This window comes from Tachysurus vachellii, chromosome 11 (assembly GCF_030014155.1).
Source record: "Tachysurus vachellii isolate PV-2020 chromosome 11, HZAU_Pvac_v1, whole genome shotgun sequence".
NCBI classification, from domain to species: Eukaryota; Metazoa; Chordata; class Actinopteri; order Siluriformes; family Bagridae; genus Tachysurus; species Tachysurus vachellii.
The window spans coordinates 20,635,986-20,656,479 of NC_083470.1; the positions used below are offsets into that span (position 1 = coordinate 20,635,986).

The 20,494-nt window shown below is 36.7% G+C and overlaps 3 protein-coding genes across 3 annotated transcripts; all 3 read right to left on the reverse strand.

The window, feature by feature from the left end:
• Positions 1 to 2,065: 2,065 nt before the first annotated feature.
• On the reverse strand, positions 2,066 to 6,386 carry LOC132853853 (taste receptor type 1 member 1-like). The gene is made up of 6 exons (XM_060881860.1): positions 6,223 to 6,386; positions 5,736 to 6,027; positions 4,892 to 5,629; positions 3,735 to 3,944; positions 3,419 to 3,539; positions 2,066 to 3,000 (listed from the first exon to the last, which is right to left on the reverse strand). The coding sequence occupies exons 1-6, from the start codon at positions 6,384 to 6,386 to the stop codon at positions 2,066 to 2,068; spliced, it is 2,460 nt and encodes an 819-aa protein (XP_060737843.1).
• Positions 6,387 to 10,675: 4,289 nt separating this feature from the next.
• LOC132853821 (taste receptor type 1 member 1-like) lies at positions 10,676 to 14,856 on the reverse strand. Its single transcript, XM_060881814.1, has 6 exons — positions 14,672 to 14,856; positions 14,205 to 14,496; positions 13,381 to 14,118; positions 12,509 to 12,718; positions 12,283 to 12,403; positions 10,676 to 11,694 (listed from the first exon to the last, which is right to left on the reverse strand). The coding sequence occupies exons 1-6, from the start codon at positions 14,854 to 14,856 to the stop codon at positions 10,760 to 10,762; spliced, it is 2,481 nt and encodes an 826-aa protein (XP_060737797.1). The 3' UTR covers positions 10,676 to 10,759.
• Positions 14,857 to 16,175: 1,319 nt separating this feature from the next.
• On the reverse strand, positions 16,176 to 19,468 carry ndufa7 (NADH:ubiquinone oxidoreductase subunit A7). The gene is made up of 4 exons (XM_060881386.1): positions 19,289 to 19,468; positions 18,115 to 18,164; positions 17,459 to 17,596; positions 16,176 to 16,647 (listed from the first exon to the last, which is right to left on the reverse strand). The coding sequence occupies exons 1-4, from the start codon at positions 19,337 to 19,339 to the stop codon at positions 16,560 to 16,562; spliced, it is 327 nt and encodes a 108-aa protein (XP_060737369.1). The 5' UTR covers positions 19,340 to 19,468; the 3' UTR covers positions 16,176 to 16,559.
• Between the last annotated feature and the right edge of the window lie 1,026 nt (positions 19,469 to 20,494).

The following is a 20,494-nucleotide window of genomic DNA, read 5'->3' on the forward strand; positions in this document are numbered from 1 at the left end:
TTTGCCAGTGAAACATTTCATGACGAAGATGCGTTTGAAAAAGTATGAGTTTCCAAAAGAATGTAAGGGAACTAACATCCATGTCTACTTTACATACGTGAATTTGAGTACCACCACAACCACCACATGCATCATTACACATCCAGTTTCTGTTGAACACGGTGTTATATTAACAAATGTTGTGCTGCAGTCTCTAAAATTTTTAAATATACCTTAACATGTTAGGTTATAATACAGTGGAAAAGTCTGTGTTAAATCCAACAACTGCATGAAGATGGATACTAAGGTAGGGTTGCAGAGAAATATCCCCATATCACAAAGCCACGTGTGCAAAAACAAACATAGAGAAATAAGGAATCATTAAATATAATATATTTATTTGGTCATTAATGTGACAAAGTAGAAAAGTCCAGCAACAGGCACCTGTACACTTACCACTGAAGCCCAGGTTTGATTCCCAGGCAGAGAACAAACCCAGCCACTCATGGGTTAACTCTCACTGCCAGTCCAAAGCCCAGATAAAATGGGAGGGTTGTGTCAGGAAAAGCATCCAGTGTAAAACCTGTGCCAAAATCAAATATGTGGATCAGATGATCTGCTGTGGTGTCCCTGAACAGGGAACAGCCACAGGATGACGACAACAATGTGATGTACTGTAAAGACTATTAGTATATGTTTGGCTTAACTATCAATGAAATTAAGCATCTAATATCAGTTAAATATATTTAACTGATATTAGATATTAACTGATATTAAATATATATATGGGTATTACCAAATGGGTCCCACCCATGCATTGATAGCTCCGCCCCACACATATATACGTAACCCAGGCAACTAATGGAAAGAAATGTGTCTTTATCATAGCTGAAGGGAAGAACAATACGACTGCAGATAAACAAACAAGCAAAAATTACACACAAGCATAATCATGCAAAGGACGGCATATATGAACAAAGCAAAACCAACGTTACTCACCTATGAGAAGGTAAAAAACAACCTCGGTGTCCCATCGCAGGACTTCCCGCTCCTTCAGTTCTCTCCAGCGCTAGAAAACTGATCCTATATTAACACGGGTCCTACTTCTTGCCTTATCGTAAGCCTTTTTTCGCTTTTCGTTTTTATCTGCCATGTCAATGTTTCACTCGCTTTCTGCTAACGTCACACATGCGCACTGAACACTCTCTATTGACAAGACAAGACAAGATATATTGATATTGACATATTGACAAGACACGCATATTGACATATTGACAAGACACGCCCCTTTCTGCTCATTGGCTACACGTTTGTTTTGTTTGTCGGCCCGACTCAGTTTTCTGAAGCATTTTTCAAACATCGTCCACCCCACCTTTAATGACAATGTGGACAGATTAAAGAAATTAAGGTAATACAGTTGCCTCTCACAAACTGTTAGGCCTGAGCCTGTACAATGCTTATATAAGATTATGGTAAATTAAAATGAACACAATACTAAAATAAACACAACACAGAATGGGTTGGCAATTTTATTTTATTTAAACTGATTTTCTAGTTTATAATAGGCAAGAACGATGGTTTCTTGCAGGATGTCCCCATCATGTATCTCATGTACCCCAAGCTACAAGAGACCACTAAATAGTCTAACATTTATAAAAATGATCTTGAATCATATTTCATGTGCTCTGAAGTCACCAGACCTCAACCCAGACAAACAACTAATAGATTCTCAAATGACATATTGGACATCTATATTACCATGACACAAAATGAGGGAATATGTTTTAGATCGCTTTTAACTATATTTAATTTAGGAATCTATCTAAGTGTAACAAAGATAAATAAATAAATGTACAGCAATATTTTCGAAGCAACACTAGCGGATTACACAAAAAAAACTACTTTATATTTTTGTTGTTAAAAAAATCGATTTTGATATTATTATTCTTTAAGTACTTACTTATTGTCAGTTACAGAATTACAGGAAGTTATTACTTAATAATTGATCACTTGAGCCCATACTGAGCCCTGAAGTCCAGAAGATATTCTACAAAATTCAGTGGATCTTTGGATGATTTCTATAAGTCTACATTCTGCTAATAGTCTGTGTATATGTCTGGATTGATGACTGAAAGTATGCCTGAGTGTTCTTTTTGGGTTGGAAAATAATGATGTAGGCCCTTGGCATATAGAAGCTAAAAATAATTCCATATGAACTTGAAAGCTGTGCAACTGCATTAAAAAGCTGAATGTAAGCTCCTCTGAACACAATGTATGCTGTGAAATATGCAATCCAGCCCAGATAAAATAAAAGCAAGCTAAACGTGATAGACTTTGCTTCATTGTAGCTTTTTGGAAGATCTTTGCCCATGTAGGAGAAACAGAAGCAGACTATACTAAGAAACCAGAGACAGGACCAAGCCAAGGTGGATGTAACCATTGATCCCATATCACACGTCAAAATAGTCTGATCTTTAAAAGACGTACTGTCATTGTAGGGTTTGGGCCTTCCAGTTAGAAGCCATATTCCACAAGCAATAAGCTGTATGAAAGAGTAGACATTAATACAAAGCCACTGACCATTGTTTTTCATCCACCAGTGGTAGACATCTGGAAACTGGGCAGCCATTTTGAATACACAGACAATTTGAAAGGAACGAACACCCATACAAGAAAGGCAAATAGTGTAGAAAAATATGAAAAAGACATTCCGTAAAGCGCAATTCACTGGGTCTGGCACTCCAAAGTAAAAGAAGACCCCAATGTTGGCCAGAACCAGACAAAACAGCATAAGGAAGCACATATTACCACCGGCAGACTTTACCACCGGAGTGTTGTAGTTGATGCCAAAAAGGATGATGAGTCCAATGGAGATAGCAATGAAGGCCACAGCACATACCAAGAACAGCATGCACAGAGGATCCTTGAGATCAAGGAAGACGATAATGCGCTTTTTGCAGATTATGCTCTTTTCATCAGACCAGTAACCCTCTGCACATGGAGCACAAGTGTAAGCATCATCTGAAACAAAACAGCATTATTATATTAATTTATTTTAATCATAAATGCATCTGTCACAGAACCACTAGAGTGTTCTCTTCAGTTTTCTTCATCCTCTTTCAGACTTTCTCAGAGTCTTTATTTTTGGTACTGCTTAACTCCATATCTTAAGACCAGTCCCAGTTGTAAGGCTCTTATCTATTCCCTGGGTTATAGAGACTGCTTAGGTTTCTCCTGGTTAGTGGTCTGACACCGTCTGCCTTGGTTCTCTCATCTACAATGTGGCGGCACCAGACGGGGCAGTATCACTGTCTATATTGATTTGTGCTTGTATTCCTCCTGCATACTTTTGTTTGCACCCAAATTAAAATATTACAAATGTAAAAAAATTCATCTAGGAAAAAGAATAAACAAAACAAAATCTGTTCTTAAAGACTACCTGTGGTGTTGATGTATGTCTGAGCCTTGCATTTCTCACACTGGAAACAACATTTATGTATTGAAGTTTGTACTCTTTTAAAACCAGTTTCACATTCAACTGAACAATTAGAATAGGGCACCTGAAATGACAGAACAAATAAAATTACGGTTAGTTGATTTTGCTCTCTTATAGTCGTCCTCATTAGAATGTCCGAACTGAGAGTCAGAACTGTGTGTCAGATAAATACTCAACCAACCAACTATTCCATGTAACAATATTCAAACACTTCTTACAAATGAATCAACATATTCGTATGTAGAAATAAATGACTTACTGTGCCATTTTCAGCCCAGGGAACTAGGTCATCATTCAAGCTGAAATTAATTGTTGGGTGGGTATTATATGCAGCCACCACCACAAATAGCGGGTTCTCTTCTGGTTTCCAGAGTACTACTGCAAGACTGGCGGGAGGATCCCCATATTGGTTAAACTTAACATACTGGTTTTGCAATATGAAACTTGTCTGTCTCATATTTTGCAGAACCTTGATTGAAAAGGGAGGGCAAAAGTATTAATTGATGAGTATACACCCAATCTCCCCATCTATTACCAAAATGAATTCTGACTTTTTATTTTTGCGAGTTCAAAAAATTGTTCTAAACAGGGTACACATTTGTTCAATTTAAATCCAAATGTGTCTATGTGTATGCTTGCACAATGAATATATCTGGCTTTGGGAAGGTCCACGGCTAAATATAAAGCATACAGAAGATCAGATCATTCAATTCATGGGAAATACCCATGAAGATTCAAAATTACAAATCTGGCCTTTATAGGAGAGTGGCCAAAAGGCAGCCATTTCAGAAAAAGGTCCACTTAGAAAATCTGAGATCTTTTGTAAAATTTTGTGGTCTCATGAGACCATTTGGTCTAAAAGCATAATAGCATAATATCTCGCACAATCCAAATGAAACCCAAAACCCAGGTAGTGCCATTAATGTGACCAAGCATGTTGGTGGTAGCATCATGCTCTTGCTTTTCATCAGAAAAGAAATGGAATGCTTTGTAGCCATAAGATGCAAGACAGATGAAATCAAATATAAAAACAAATGCAGAAGAGGTGAAATGAAATGTAGTTTCAGTAGGCCCGGTATCTGCATTTATTTCCATCAAGACAATGAAAGCAAAAAAATACCAAACAATGGCTTGAAAAAAGGTTTGTATTTTTAAATGGCTGGGTCACAGCCCAAATGATAACGTGTGGCATAACCCGGAAAATGGCGAAATCAAAATGTGGAAAGCTCTTAAATCTGCATCTAAAACAACGCAAATATCTAATGGCTGAAAAGGACAATTCATATTACGGAAAGACAGTTGAATACTTCTGAATTTATTGATTTCTTAATTTTTAAACACCTAATTAATTTATTACATTATTATATTTATTTACTTAGTTTTCTGTATGTGTTTTTTTACTAAGAAATGGCTTACCACATAAGGTGGTATGTCTTGATCTCGGGCACATCCCGCCATGCTACAGTTCAGCACTTGGTGGAGTGCATAGGCAAATGTGTACACAGCTGCCTGGATGGAGAACGAGTATGTCGGGCTTTCCTTTATAATGTCCTCTGGTTTCTCATTCATGCAGTTATCACATAGCTGATTGCACTTCTCTGTGTCCTCACAATTCAGACAGTAGTCAGTTTCAAGTCTTAGTCTTGTTTGGTAGACATATTCATCAAATCCAGGCAAATTTAAAGTTGTTGCTGTAACACCAAAAATGGTCCCGACCTGCCCAATGCCAGGCCAAGTGGAAAGCTCTGCATCCATAGACCATGCATCGCCTGCTATCCAAACTTTGTCTCTTATGTTGATTCTTACAGCTGTTTCAACAAACGCTCGAGCAGTGTCTTCCAGTGTGAAGACTATGATCACATTGATGCTCAGTGAGTCAATCCTCTTGAGTATCTCTGTATAGTTGGAATTCAGTGTAATTTCATAGAAGAAAGCCAAGCAGATGCTGGTGTCTTTGATGGTACTCCGGAATAATTCAAGGCCGTTTTGACTGTAGGAGTCATCACTGCTAATGAAAGCTACCCAATTCCAACCAAAATGCTGAATGAGATTGATTATTACCATAATTATATCTTGGTTGGTTGGTACAGTCCTTAAAAAACTTGGATAGACCCACTTATTGCTTAGATCATAGCTCGAGGATGCATAGCTAATCTGAAATAAAAAAACCCACAGATGTCTATAGAAATACTCAGGCTAAAGCATTAATAGCTTTTCTTGCCAGATTATGCAACTTCCTGACTTATTCAGAAATACATACCATTGGAATGAGGTCCATCATGAACAAAGGTGCAATGGCCAAAGCTTCCGTGCTGCCGTAAGGACCAACAAGTCCAATGACATTGTGTTTGTTCTCCTTTTCTGATACATTTATATGCCCATTGTCTGAGATAAAATCGAGAATTGAAGGAAAATTCTGATTGTACAAGCAAAAGTCAAAGATCGCGTATCCAAGAGTGACGTTAGGCAGGATGGTGGTGGAGTTATTGATCTGCTCCACAGAAAATCGCATCACCTCAAACATCTGATAACCTGACATGGTAAATGGCTGACTGTGGAAAAGAGAAAACAAAAAGAAAAATCAATCATTTCAAACATGTCTTTAATGATCTCCATTTCTAAGAGTGGTGACATTTTTCCCAAGTTCATTTACTGTATATTTTTGATGCTATGCAGTTTTGCAGTATTATACACATTCTAGACACAAAAAAAGAAATCGCTCTTTTGAAAGAAGTGCATGTACTCACTTGTAGCATTGAAGTGCCATAGGAGAATTTGGAATAATTATCTCACTGGCTGTATGCACAGGAAAAACTCCCCCAAGTTTATAGTCCCCTGGTAAGTTAAACTCACTTGGCTCACAGACATATTTAGAAAAGAAGTGAAAAGCTAAGAACACACAACGCAACATTGTTCCTTGTGATGATGGCAGATCAATATGAGGGCAGTGATGAGCAATTAGACAGTAGCTGGAAGATGATATGAAAAAAATTTTCATAAAGTACTTTGCATTTTGGAGGCAAATGTCATTTTGCATTTATTGCCTTCCAAAAGTATTAGCTCAACACTTGGAGGAAACGCGACAATTTCAATATGCATATTAGGTATATGTCTTCTCCCTTACGTTGCAGCGATTTGTTAAGATGGTGAGACTATAATCCAATTTGCATTTCACACGGAAATGAATTTTGAATATGTTGCATTACATAACATCTGCCATAATGCTTTGACACACTAATAATCACATGTTCTCTCGTACAAGATAGATACATAAAAGCTTGTATTGATTGTATTTCAACTTTATTACCATAATGGAAAACTACATTTATTTGAATCCAATATCCATTCCTGAGATATTCATAATCCTTTTGATTAATGTTTAACATACAAAGCAAATCACATTTAAATCAACATTCAAGGTCTGAAACCCAACAAAGCAGCTGACCAGCTGGTGAAAAACCTAAAGAAAAACAAAACAAAAGATAAGAACTTATCAAGACCACTTGTTTAAATTTTATTATAGATGTTGATATCAAAAATCAGAATGGGGGGGGGGGGGGGGATTTCAGTGTTCATGAAAGCTAGGGTAATTGAAATAATCACTCTTTACAATCTAATCTAAAAAATGTCATCTCAAAACCTGAGAAGGATGGGCTACAACAACAGATGTCCATGTCATGTTTCTCTCCCATCAGCCAAGTACAAATATCTGAGGCTACCATGGTTTTACATGTGTGTACTCTGAGATGTTTTCCTCAATCTGATGTTTCATGCAAACACAATCTTTGAGGTTTTACAGTATGAAAGCTGTTGTGTTAAATGTATGTAAATACTGCCACAGCCTACATGTAATGCTCAGGACAATGTCTAGGGGGTATCTTTGCTACACAGCATGCTGTGTAAAAACACATATGAATTAACATTAACTAGCTAATGAACCTAGCAAGGAAACGAATCCCCAACAGCATTTAGTTAAGTTAGCTAGCTAGCTTGCTAACATTACCTTTCTGGATAGTCAGTTGATAAGTGACGTGGTGTTTACGGCAGCCTGGCTTATATAGTTAGTCTTTTAAGGAAGCCAAAATGAGTTAAAAACCTTTAGTAGATTAAAAAAATCCTTCATACTCACGCATGTTGGTTGATGAATGTCAGTGATTCATAAATTGCAGCTCAAACACAATAAACTCCATAAAAGGTAAAGCGCCCTGAGGGATGAGACACTATTAAACTATCAGTGTCAGATGTTATCTGACAGAGGGTTATGCCAACTGAACATGGGGCCAAAAGGATCATCCAGTCTGTTTATATCCGTTCTTGCATGCGTGCATGTGTAATGTTAATGTTCTCTCAGATGAACCACTCATAGTGTAGTTCATGCAGCTAAAAGCTGTTCACTAGCAGACAGCCCGTCCTCCTCATTTCACACTGCAGAGTTTTCTATGTATTACTTCAATTGCTTTTTTAATTATATATTTTCCCCCAGAATATTATAATCTTCATGTCAGAATATTATAATTATATAACAACATATACAGTACGAGAGAGAGAGAGAGAGAGAGAGAGAGAGAGAGAGAGAGAGAGAGAGAGAGAGAGAGAGAGAGAGAGAATGAAAGCAACTACACATCATTACCTGAATAAAATCATCAGGTAAATGATTTGAATGTAATGCAAATACCAAATCCTGCTACAAATGATCAATAATAATTGTATAGCTCTTTTAACAATTGATGTCTTAACAAAGCTTTACAGAAGTATATAAACAAAATCTAAGTTTTAAAGTTTGAATTACTTTAAATTTAATAAATTAAATTACTTTTTTTTAATCTAACATATATCCCTAATGAGCAAGCCTAGGGTGATGATGCAAGCTAGGGTGAAAACTCCCTGAGATGATATGAGGAAGAAAAGAGGTTCAGAAGGGAACCAATTCTCATTTGAATGACTGTGGACAGTAAATAATGTAAAATTAAATAATGTTCTTTCTACAAAAGTTTATAGTTGTGTGGAATTGTGCAACCAAGAGCTCCTGAGGAACTAGTAGGTCAGTGTAATTTTTTTGTTTATTACAGTCTTAATACTAATTCCTTTCTGCCAACATCTTCGAATGTTTACTGATGATGACCTGAGCCCAAAGCTGACCGATGCAATGGTAGTTCAAAGACGGTGTGAAAGTCTCCAAGTGGTTCTATCCACATGATTCACAAGCTGTCCATGCTGATCTATCCCAGCAGAGTGCACCACCAAGTGACGAGACTCCAACCAGGGGTAGGGTGTTAGAATGGATCAGGTAGATCCGGAAAGTGGTATAACTGGGAAATCAGAACACAATCGGAGCTCAGGAGTAGTATATATGGCTCGACAAAACCTAAAGCCCGCTATTTGCTAAATAAGGCCCAGTATTTTAAAGAAAATACTGCATTTCACACACAATTTAGTTGTATCATTTGTAATCATTTTATCCTCCAGCAATTCCTAGTCCTGCCATCTCTCAGGGAACAAGGAGGGTGTGCATTAAAACATTCTGTTCTGGTGCCTATGTGGTGGAATAGACTTCCTCTAGATGTCTGAACTGCTGAGTGTATATACCTGTACCTGAAATGTTTAACCTAGGACTTATATTTATTCTTATATATTTAATATTGCTGTATTACCTCCCAATAAGTTTAAAAGTGATAGTATTCTTAGTCTATAAACTAATAAAACAGTATCGATATATTCAGTGATAAAGACTTCAAAAATAGTTTTGTAAGTAGCTCTAGATATGGACATCTGCCTAATGTCAGAAATGTGCATATAAATGTAGATATGTAAAAAGTAATCACTCCAGCAGTTTCAGCATTTCTCCATCTTCAGTAATTTATTGGATCACTGCATTTACACAAGTGAATTATTACAAATTTACTTTAAGCTAGGAAAAAAACCCCAAAAAAACAATATGCAATATTAGTGCTTTATTCAGGATATTTTTTCCAGGATATTGAATGTTTATAATATGTGCTTTAATGGTTACATTTTAATTGAGTATGTATATCTATTCATAAACATGTTGTAATTGCAAATGGTTAGAGAATAGAAGCAGCAGAAAACAATTTACTAGGAGAGGCATTGCAATTTCTCTATGAAGTCATTCGTGACAGGCATGTGCTGTGCGAGTCAACTAGGAAGGATGGAAGGATGGAATCAACGTCCATGTCCACTTTACATATGTCAATTTGATTAAGCCACATCATGCATCATTACACGTCCACTTTCCATAATACAATGAGATAGACTTTAGTATCACTGTAATATACATGTAATATTACATGCAAGTTTCATTTGTCTACATAAAAGCAATATCTCTCCAAATGTGTTACTGATAATAAGTTTAAACATCAATAAAATCTAATTTAGTACTGAAAATACAATTTAAATAAAGTAGAGGAAAGAACAATTGATGATGGTGACAAACAAACAAACTTTTCACTCTCAGTTGTGATTTATGCTCGTAACACACTATATACTTCACATTATCATTATTTTATGTTTAAACACAGTTATCAGGTTATCATTTGCCATATGATTGTGAGTAGGATGCTCTCATTGCCAAGGGAAGGACTGTTTAGTACCAGAATGTGAAGAGGGTTTACAGAGGGTTTCCTCTCCCACAGTTCCCACAGTTCTACCTAACAAAGGGGAAGAAATATGCTGCTAGATCTACTTTAAAGGGCCACCTGTATTAGACTATAATTCTAAATAATATTATAGTTATTAATGGTCCTGTTTCTTCCTCAAGTCCCCAGATGTTGTTGTCTGTCTCTCATACTTCCTTTGTGTCATTGTTAGCTCCTACCCTTGTCTAATTCCCGTCACTATTTCATTGTTCCGTGGTCCCTTTCACTTTTCTCTTTCATCCTGTCTTTTTTTTTGTTCTTACTCTAATCACAGTCTTGGTCTGAACTCAGACACTAACTTTGCTGCTGTAGAGATAGCCTTAACCACTTAACATAATTGCGCCACCTGGTGTTTCATCTAGTGCATTTTCACACCCACAGTTTTTATACAGAATATGCATTATATATTCATTCATTCATCTTCTACCGCTTATCCGATGCATTATATATGTTCTTTTTAAATAGTTTGTTCTGTTCCAAGTTCTGTTTACTATGTATTTTTACTTGCATTTCCTAATATTCCTAGGTTCCTGCCTTTCACCTTTTGTTCATGGATTTGGTCACTATGGATGAATGACTTGTATTTGTGAATCTGCAACACATATATCCATCTTCTATGGATTACATAAGTCTACATTCTGCTAATAGTCTGTGTATATGTCTGGATTGATGACTGAAAGTATGCCTGAGTGTTCTTTTTGGGTTGGAAAATAATGATGTAGGCCCTTGGCATATAGAAGCTAAAAATAATTCCATATGAACTTGACAGCTGTGCAACTGCATTAAAAAGCTGAATGTAAGCTCCTCTGAACACAATGTATGCTGTGAAATATGCAATCCAGCCCAGATAAAATACAAGCAAGCTAAACGTGATAGACTTTGCTTCATTGTAGCTTTTTGGAAGATCTTTGCCCATGTAGGAGAAACAGAAGCAGACTATACTAAGAAACCAGAGACAGGACCAAGCCAAGGTGGATGTAACCATTGATCCCATATCACACGTCAAAATAGTCTGATCTTTAAAAGACGTACTGTCATTGTAGGGTTTGGGCCTTCCAGTTAGAAGCCATATTCCACAAGCAATAAGCTGTATGAAAGAGTAGACATTAATACAAAGCCACTGACCATTGTTTTTCATCCACCAGTGGTAGACATCTGGAAACTGGGCAGCCATTTTGAATACACAGACAATTTGAAAGGAACGAACACCCATACAAGAAAGGCAAATAGTGTAGAAAAATATGAAAAAGACATTCCGTAAAGCGCAATTCACTGGGTCTGGCACTCCAAAGTAAAAGAAGACCCCAATGTTGGCCAGAACCAGACAAAACAGCATAAGGAAGCACATATTACCACCGGCAGACTTTACCACCGGAGTGTTGTAGTTGATGCCAAAAAGGATGATGAGTCCAATGGAGATAGCAATGAAGGCCACAGCACATACCAAGAACAGCATGCACAGAGGATCCTTGAGATCAAGGAAGACGATAATGCGCTTTTTGCAGATTATGCTCTTTTCATCAGACCAGTAACCCTCTGCACATGGAGCACAAGCGTAAGCATCCGCTGAAACAAAGTACATAAATGCATTTGTCTCACAAAATAGGTTTAGGCGCTGTAATTTATAATAATAATAATAATAATAGTAATAATAATAATAATAATAATAATAATAATAATAATACAGATCTGCAACCAGCATTGCAAATAATATCTATATATCTACAAGAATTGCCTATATATATATAGATATAATACAAATACAAATAGATATAATACAAATACATGCATGGTAGGTTGATTGGCATCTCTGGAAAATTGTCCCTAGTGTGTGAATGAGAGTGTGTGTGCCCTGCGATGGGTTGACACTCCGTCCAAGGCATCCTGCCTTGATGCCCAATGACGCCTGAGATATTCACAGGCTCCCCGTGACCCGAGGTAGTTCGGATAAGCGGTAGAAGATGAATGAATGAATGAATATATATATATATATATATATATATATATATATATATATATATATATATATATATATATATATATATATATATATATATTTGTAATAAGTATACATAATCTACAATACTAAACCTTTGACATCAACAGCAATAAAAAATAACTCATAAAAATAATGAATTAATTAATTAAAATTACCTGTGGTGTTGATGTATGTCTGGGCCGTGCATTTCTCACACTGAAAACAGCACTTATGTATTGAAGTTTGCACTTTTTTAAAACCACTATCACACTGAATAGAACAATTAGAATAAGGCACCTGTGGGGGACAAATCACAGGTGGTCATATTTGATGCACATCCTGAAAATACTTTACTGCCTAATAACCAGTCGGTTTGGAGCTTAAAATAAATAAATGACTTACTGTGCTATTTCCAGACCAGGGAACAGCACGACTGTTCAAGGTAAACTGAATAGTTGGGTGTGATTCATATGTAGCAGCCATTACAAAAAGTGGATTTTTGTTTGGTCTCCAGAGAACTACTGCAAGACTGGCTGGTGGATCCCCATGCTGGTCAAATTCAATTTGTTGGTTTTGTAAAGTGAAGCTCAACTTTCTCAAGTAATCCAGAAGCTTGAAAAAAGGACAAAAGTGTTGAATCCAATCAGTTTAGGTTGATTTCCATAGTTGCATTCAGAAACCAAATTCGGACAACATATATATACTATATATAAAAGGTTGTTGACAGAACACCTAAATGTAGGTATTTCCCAGGACATTGCCACAAACTATATGTTGTGGCTTTACAGTTTCCCTTCATTGGAACTTCTATGCCCAACTTTGTTCAAGCCTTGTGTACAAAGTGATGTCCATGAAGACACAGTGTACCAAAGCTGGTGTAGACCCCTGACCTGAACCCGTCTGAACACCTTTGGGGAGAACTGGACTGCTGACTGCACCCTAGACATCCACACATCAACAGTACCTGATCCCACTTATATTCTTGTGATTGAATGGACCAATTCGCACAGCCATGTTCCTTCCCAGAAGAGTAATTTATTATAGCAACGAATTGTGTGTGTGTGTGTGTGTGTGTGTGTGTGCTTGTCATGTTTCCAAAAAACATTTAGCCATGTAGTTTATATAGTATATATAAAACAATATTCAAAAAAGTTCAAAAACACATAATTAAAATATAGCAATTAGTATTTTTAACAAAAGAATATTTTATTACATTTATTTTTATTTTATTACTTATGGTGTCCCAATTAAGTAGGTGATTATACGGGACCTACCTCATACGGTAAGATGTTTCGAGGTGGATCACAACTTGTATTTCTGCAGTTGAGCGCTTGATGGAGTGCATAGGCATAGGCGTAGACAGCCGCCTGGATTGAAAACGAGTATGTAGGATTTTGGTTTATAATATCGTCTGCATTTAGGCTTGTGCACTTTTCACAAACTTGATTGCACTTCTCTCCATCCATACAATTCACACAGTAATCGTTTTCATCACTCAGCCGTGTTTGGTAGACAAATTCGTCAAATCCAGGTAAACTCAGTGTTGTTGCCGTGACACCAAAAATAGTCCCAATTTGCTCGATGCCCGGGTAACTGATGAGTTTTTCATCCATAGACCATGTATCACCTGCTATCCAGACTTTCTCTCTAATATTGATACTGATGGCTGTTTTGATAAATTCTTGAGCGGGGAGTTCTTGGGTGAAGACTATGATCACGTTGATGCTGAGTGAGTCAATCTTGTTTAGTATATCTGAATAATTGGACATTGAATTAAGTTCATAAAGAAAGGCCAAGCAGATGCTGGTGTCTTTAATGTTACTGCGAAATAATTCGAGGCCGTTCTGACTGTACGCATCGTCACTGCTAATGAAAGCTACCCAATTCCATCCAAACTGCTGAATGAGCTTAATTATGACCATAATTAGATCTTGATTGGTTGGTACAGTCCTTAAAAAACTTGGGTAGACCCACTTATTGCTTAGATCATAGCTAGAGGATGCATAGCTAATCTGAAAGCAAATAACAAAACAAGATCTTTAAAGTACATACAGTACGTTCTTCCCAAAACATGTTGTAGTTCTGAACTGATACATACCATTGGAATGAGGTCCATCATGAACAAAGGTGCAACAGACATAGATTGAGAGCTCGCATAGGCACCCACAAGACCGATAACATTGTGTTTGTTGTGCTTGGCTGATACATTTATTCGTCCGTTGTCTGAGATAAAATCGAGGATTGAAGGAAAACTCCGAGTTTTTAAGCAATAATCAAAGATTTCATAACCAAGAGTGACATTAGGCAGGATGGCACTGGAGTTATTAATCTGCTCCACAGCAAACCGCATCACCTCAAACATTTGATAAGCTGACATTGAAAATGGCTGCCTGTGGAGAGATTTATGGGATTAAAAATAAAGGAATTGAATGACCCCACCACCACCACCACCACCACCACCGCCCACATTCATCTAAACACTGTATTCATTTTTCTGATTATTTTGCATTTATTGCTAGTCATCTAATTGGAGGACACAAAAACAAAGAAAGCATTTGTACTCACGTGTAGCATTCTAGTGCCATAGGAGTTTTCGGCACCACAACATCACTGGCTGAATGCACATTAAAAATCCCCCCGAGTTTATAGTCCCCTGGCAGGGTAAACTCATTTGCCTGGCATTCTTGTTTGTTAAAAATCAAAAAAGCCAAAATGTTCAAGAGGCAGCCTAAGAACACACAACGCAACATTGCTCCTTGTGATGAATGCACATGAGTACAGTAAACAGAGCAGTGGTCATGATAGGCAGTTAGACAGAAGCTGGAAGATGATTTGAACCAACTTTACATAAAGCACTTTGCATTTTGGAGGCAAATGTCATTTTGCATATGCTGCCTTCCAGATGTACTGATCTCACACTTGTAAGAAACTTACACCTCGTGTGTTCTCACTTGTCGTGCAGCTGTTTGATCGTGTGACAGCATAACCTTATTTGCAATTTTCAAACAAGTGGTGTTTGCATATGCATTCACTTGGGAGACACGTGACACGTTCACCAGGTCAGAAGTCACCATATATCGATTGTAGGAGTACAATAAACATCTGGATGTGTTCTTTTTTTATAGTCAGTTTTACCAAACAAACAGAAGCAAATGTGAACCTACCAAATAACTGCTTCCTTTTAAAATATGAGCCAAGCAGACATGTATGTGGTTTATATGTAATCATTAAATAATTCTTATGTCATATCATAATTAAAGCAACAGCAACACACATCATTGTTATTAAAGAGTCAGTTGTACCTCCTAACTGCGAGCACTTTAACTGATAGAATTCATTTATGGAACAATTTTAATATTACTTTATGATGTAATATAATGCGGTTCGTCTTTATTATTTCTGTTCTCCAAACGACCTGCTTAAGCAATCCAAGTAGAAATCATTGCATATATTGACATATTATTTTTAGTAATAATTCCACACGAGCTGTATATAATATGTGAGACGGATGAACTTGGGAAACGGAAACTGTCCGACTGCTTTTCTAAAAAAAATTATTTTTGTAATACGAGTTTTATTTTCAAACCAATTTTAACGGTGACGTTTGCAGCATCAGTTGATCTTCAGTGTCTTCACCCAAAATAGTATGGATTATGATTAAGATTATTTAGAGATAAATCTGCAAAAATGTCTTTTAAAAAGATCTCTGTATAGTCAGTATTTTATAAATGATCAGTGTTACGAGATTAACATAAACCAAGCACATCAGAGTATTAAACCAATTCCAAGACATTTTAACTCATTTCAAGCTTTGCTTCTTTCTAGAAAGAAATATTAAATGAGCAAATCTAATATAGACTATATGTAGAATCGGACATTTAATTACAGACAGACAGACAGACGATCCCAAAGGAATTTCAAGAAGGATATCTAGGAAATACTAGATATATGACTATAGTCATGGTGTTTTCACTTAGATCCATGAATTAAATAAATTGTCTGTTGCTATTTTCATCATAATTTTTATACATTGTGTATTGTCTCTGGCTCTGTTTATACCAAACACGCATTTTGACTGAAACATGTTCTTTTATTAAAGCTTTAAACCATCCCCATCTTTGCAGTTATGTGACTGAAAAACCTCTGGTGCATTGGTGGAAATATTATAACGTCTTTTTTTTATGAAGATTTCCTTTCTTAGCAGAAAGTTAACAGAAATAACTGAAAAGCAAAGAAATAGACAAATGTGTATTCATGACTGATGAATTCTAATTCTGAACAAATTAAATAAAGACAAGAAACAATGAAAAGACAGAAAAAAAATTAACTTGTTTCTGGATGTATATACACATAGTTTAGTTATGTATATAATTTAGCATATATACACACACACGAGTTAGTCAAGATGAGCAAAGTTTATGAGCAGTATTTCCTGATCACACTAGGAGACGGTTCAGAGGTACGGCTGATCAGTGGACAGCGGGAGCTCTTTTGGCTCAGGGCCAGGCAGGACAGGACGCTTGGTCTTTGCTGGTGCTTCGCTGTGAATACAGAAAATAAACCAATCATTTGCTGTAATACTATAGCAATTATTACTTTATACACGAGAGTGACAGGATAAAGCTTTGCAAGCTAGCACACATTTTAATATTCATTGCAAAGCCTTCCCCTGTTATTTCTTTATGCATATGAGAGACCAAAGGCTCTTCCTGACCGTTCAAAGTGGGGCTTTAGAAAAGACCACATATGTAAATATTACTTGGTTAAAATATTTGATTATTCAACAACCTGCTCAGAAAGGTACAAAAGGATGAGATAATAACTATCACATGTATAGAGCTTTAATTAGTGGGCTAAAAACATCCTGAACTGTTTAGTGGAGCTGGGAAATAATGTTTTACATCATCAATGTCAAACTATTTAATAACATTTCTAAGCTAGAAACAGAAATCCAAGTTAAGCAGGTGAATTCATTTATAGATCAGTTAGTATTAGAACACACTCTTGTTTCTGTGGCCCACTGTAATGAAGCTTGATGTTTTTCAAAGAAACGTTCACAGTTCCTGAGCACGTTCCTGAGACCCGATGTGCACAGTAAGGAATTATTTATCTCCTTGATTTGCTGCATGTATGTAATCCACCACATGGCCTTTATGGAATTTTAAAAAATAGAAACTAGGAGTTTATTATGTGGAGCGTCCAGACTTTTTCACGATAGTGCAAGTAATAACAATAAAAAAAGTAAATATTAAACTACATTGAAGAAAAGTCCTTAAAACTGTAATCTGTACACAATTATAGCAACAAAACTATAAGGGCTAAAATGTAGATATTTCTACCACTTTTGCTCACCTGCCAGCTGCTAGGGCTTTCCGAGAAGACATTATAACAGTTGCTGGAACAGATTCCCGTCTCCCATCTCTGGTAAGGTAATAATTGTTGGCAAACTTATGGCTGGGACCAACAGGAAGTTTAGGAGGAGGCTGAGTCCTGGACAACAATAATATAAGATATTAATAAACTAAAATAATAAATATAACATGTATATTTTACATTTAACATGTTGGACTTGCTTTTGTTATACTTTGTTTTTTGCACTTTCAAACTATGACTATATAATAAAGCTAATAAAATTCATAATAAGGTTACCTAAAAACCAAAATATAAATAAATACATACTGATATCATAATACAAGTGTTAATTTGCATTATTCAAGTAGTCCTGTGCATTTAAGCGTTTCCCCTGCTCTAATACACCCAAGGAAGGGATGTTCATTTTGATGATAATTAATATGCAACAGTAAACAGTGGTAAACACTCAAATGAACCAGACTGTAGGACGGTTTCATTGGTTATACTCTATATTTAATGTGCAATAACAGTGCCATGGTACACTTCAGCCACTAGAGGTCAGTATAGAGCTGAGATGGAGGTAAGTTTAGCACTCGGCTAAACCCAGCGTCAAAAATGCAATAGGGTGAAATGCATTTATGTAAAGATTAAATAACCTTTTTGTAACTTCTTCGTAACGCAATTGAAGCTTTGATTGAAGATTCCTCTGTGGAGAGCAACCAGAAATAAACATGTTTAAATTCTATATTATTTAGGAGTCTTGATGCAAGTACATCACACAGAAGTGTGTTACTCTTCTGCATCAGTATTAACAAGCAGAAAACCAAAACAGTCTTTTATTGACATTTTCTAATTAGTACCAAGTTTGACTGCTTATTAACTCAAACATAAGCACTTCTGTTTTCTGTTGATGGCAGAATATATATCATATATATACACAGTAATTACATATAAGACAATTTGAATATGTAATTAAAAAATATATAATATATTTGTATAATTAATACATTTATATATAGTTATCATATTTATAATACATATAATATATATAATATATATATAAAAACACACACACACAAATATGTGTGTGTGTGTGTGTGTGTGTGTGTGTGTGTGTGTGTGTGTGTTTGAGAACCATTGTTTTATGACAATAAAAAGACAGGTTACAGACAAAAGGTCTCGGGTAGCAAACCGATTTTGGGTCATTGTTAGTTATTCCATTGCTGCCAATACTGGCCCAGTGTAGTTTTGTTAATTGGGACCAATTTGGACTTTTTAGCCACCTTCAAATCCACAATGGATATGAAAAATTCTCCTTTCCCAAGGGTGAATCAGTGGGTGCAAATCTTTACAGGATAGTTATTAAAGGTGTTGCTTGCCCATTCTTTATGTGGTGGACCAACATGATTATGAAACACCGGTTTGCTACCTGGAGTGTATATTAAATGTGGACCAGAACCTGGCCCAGTCAGGACCAGTATTTATTGGTAACTGTTTGTCCTGTAAACATTGATCTGGTCTGTTATGTTCTTCATATATAACCTTCATAATTAGACCCTGGTGTGCTTTTGTCCCACCTTTTAACAGCTCGTAGTCTAAAGACCAGGACACACACAGAGGTATTATTATTAGGTATATATATATATATCTATATATATATATATCAGCAATTATAAACAATGAAACCTATTTGTAGCACTAGCACGATGCTAATGAAGTGACAGAGAGGTAGGGTATTTAGCAGAAATTGTACTCTGGTTAAAAATCATACACGTTTCTGACCATCTGCGCATATTAATACAAAATCAGATGACCGATTAGACCGCTCACCCCCGCCAAAAAGTTCCTTAATCTCTGAATAAACGTTGTCGCAGTCGCCATAGCTGATGTCAAGGTGAAAATAATATGCTCTGCACTGGTACTGTTCCGGGATCAGTTCTCATATTAAGGACCGGACCTAGCCACGTACGTATTTCGTCGCAACTGATCTGACATCAGCTACGAACACATATGTTTCTCCTGCTAAGCTGTGGCGGAAATAGAATTTCTTCTTCGTGTCTCAACGCGGTGACGTTCAGAAGTCAAAAGAGAGTTTATCGCCACCTTTCTGTCCAGGTCCAAACCGTAATGTGATTATACACAGGGATGTGTTTTTTTTCCCATGTGGTTCATTTGAATCATTTTAAATAAATCATTGAATCATTGAATCATTCGCATATTTATGCACATAAATAACTGTGTTTTAGCAGACAATCTTGACGGCCAATCCTCACATACAATTCTACAGTGGACTAGAATTTCTTTATGAACCATAGTCCTTAGACTAAGTTTTCAGCTTTAGCATTTTTTTAAATTAATACATTGAAACCAGAGTTAATGTTTTTCCTCTAGCAGACCAAAACAAATTATTTTAGAACTGTATAAAAGGAGGGGGAAATCTGCCCATAGTTCAGTGACTCTAGTTTTATGAACACAATCCAGTTTGGCTTCTGTACGTCCCTCTGGATAACAGCGTCTGCTAAATACTGTAAATGTAAATGTACTGTAAATGTAGCTATGTAGGGTGTGTGGTAGGGTGTGTGTAGGGTGTGTAGTAGGGTGTGGTAGGGTGTGTGTGTAGGGTGTGTGGTAGGGTGTGGTAGGGTATGTGGAAGGGTTTTTTGCTAGGGTGTGTGGTAGAGTGTGTGTAGGGTGTGTGGTAGGGTTTGTGGTAGGGTGTGTGTAGGGTGTGTGGTAGGGTGTGTGTGTAGAGTGTGTGTAGGGTGGGTTATAGGGTGTGTGTAGGGTGTGTGTAAGGTGTGTAGTGTGTGTGGTAGGGTGTGGTAGGGTGTGTGTAGGGTGTGTGGTAGGATGTGTGTAGGGTGTGTGGTAGGGTGAGTGTAGGGTGTGTGGTAGGATGTGTGTAGGGTGTGTGTAGGGTGTGTGGTAGGGTGTGGTAGGGTGTGTGGTAGGGTGTGTGTGTAGAGTGTGTGTAGGGTGGGTTATAGGGTGTGTGTAGGGTGTGTGTAGGGTGTGTAGTGTGTGTGGTAGGGTGTG

Bases quoted from the DNA above. Each gene is read 5' to 3' on its own strand.
- LOC132853853 (XM_060881860.1), bottom strand. From the start codon at position 6,386: ATGTTGCGTTGTGTGTTCTTAGCTTTTCACTTCTTTTCTAAATATGTC. The intron at 5,630-5,735 runs GTATGTATTTCT...TTTTTATTTCAG, and splicing joins TGATGGACCTCATTCCAATG to ATTAGCTATGCATCCTCGAG. The intron at 3,945-4,891 runs GTAAGCCATTTC...TTTTCAATCAAG, and splicing joins AAGACATACCACCTTATGTG to GTTCTGCAAAATATGAGACA.
- LOC132853821 (XM_060881814.1), bottom strand. From the start codon at position 14,856: ATGTTGCGTTGTGTGTTCTTAGGCTGCCTCTTGAACATTTTGGCTTTT. The intron at 12,719-13,380 runs GTAGGTCCCGTA...CCTTTTTTCAAG, and splicing joins GAAACATCTTACCGTATGAG to CTTCTGGATTACTTGAGAAA. The intron at 12,404-12,508 runs GTAAGTCATTTA...TGTCCCCCACAG, and splicing joins CCTGGTCTGGAAATAGCACA to GTGCCTTATTCTAATTGTTC.
- ndufa7 (XM_060881386.1), bottom strand. From the start codon at position 19,339: ATGGCGACTGCGACAACGTTTATTCAGAGATTAAGGAACTTTTTGGCG. The intron at 17,597-18,114 runs GTTATTTAATCT...ATTGTTGTCCAG, and splicing joins TACGAAGAAGTTACAAAAAG to GACTCAGCCTCCTCCTAAAC. The intron at 16,648-17,458 runs GTGAGCAAAAGT...CTGTATTCACAG, and splicing joins AAAGCCCTAGCAGCTGGCAG to CGAAGCACCAGCAAAGACCA.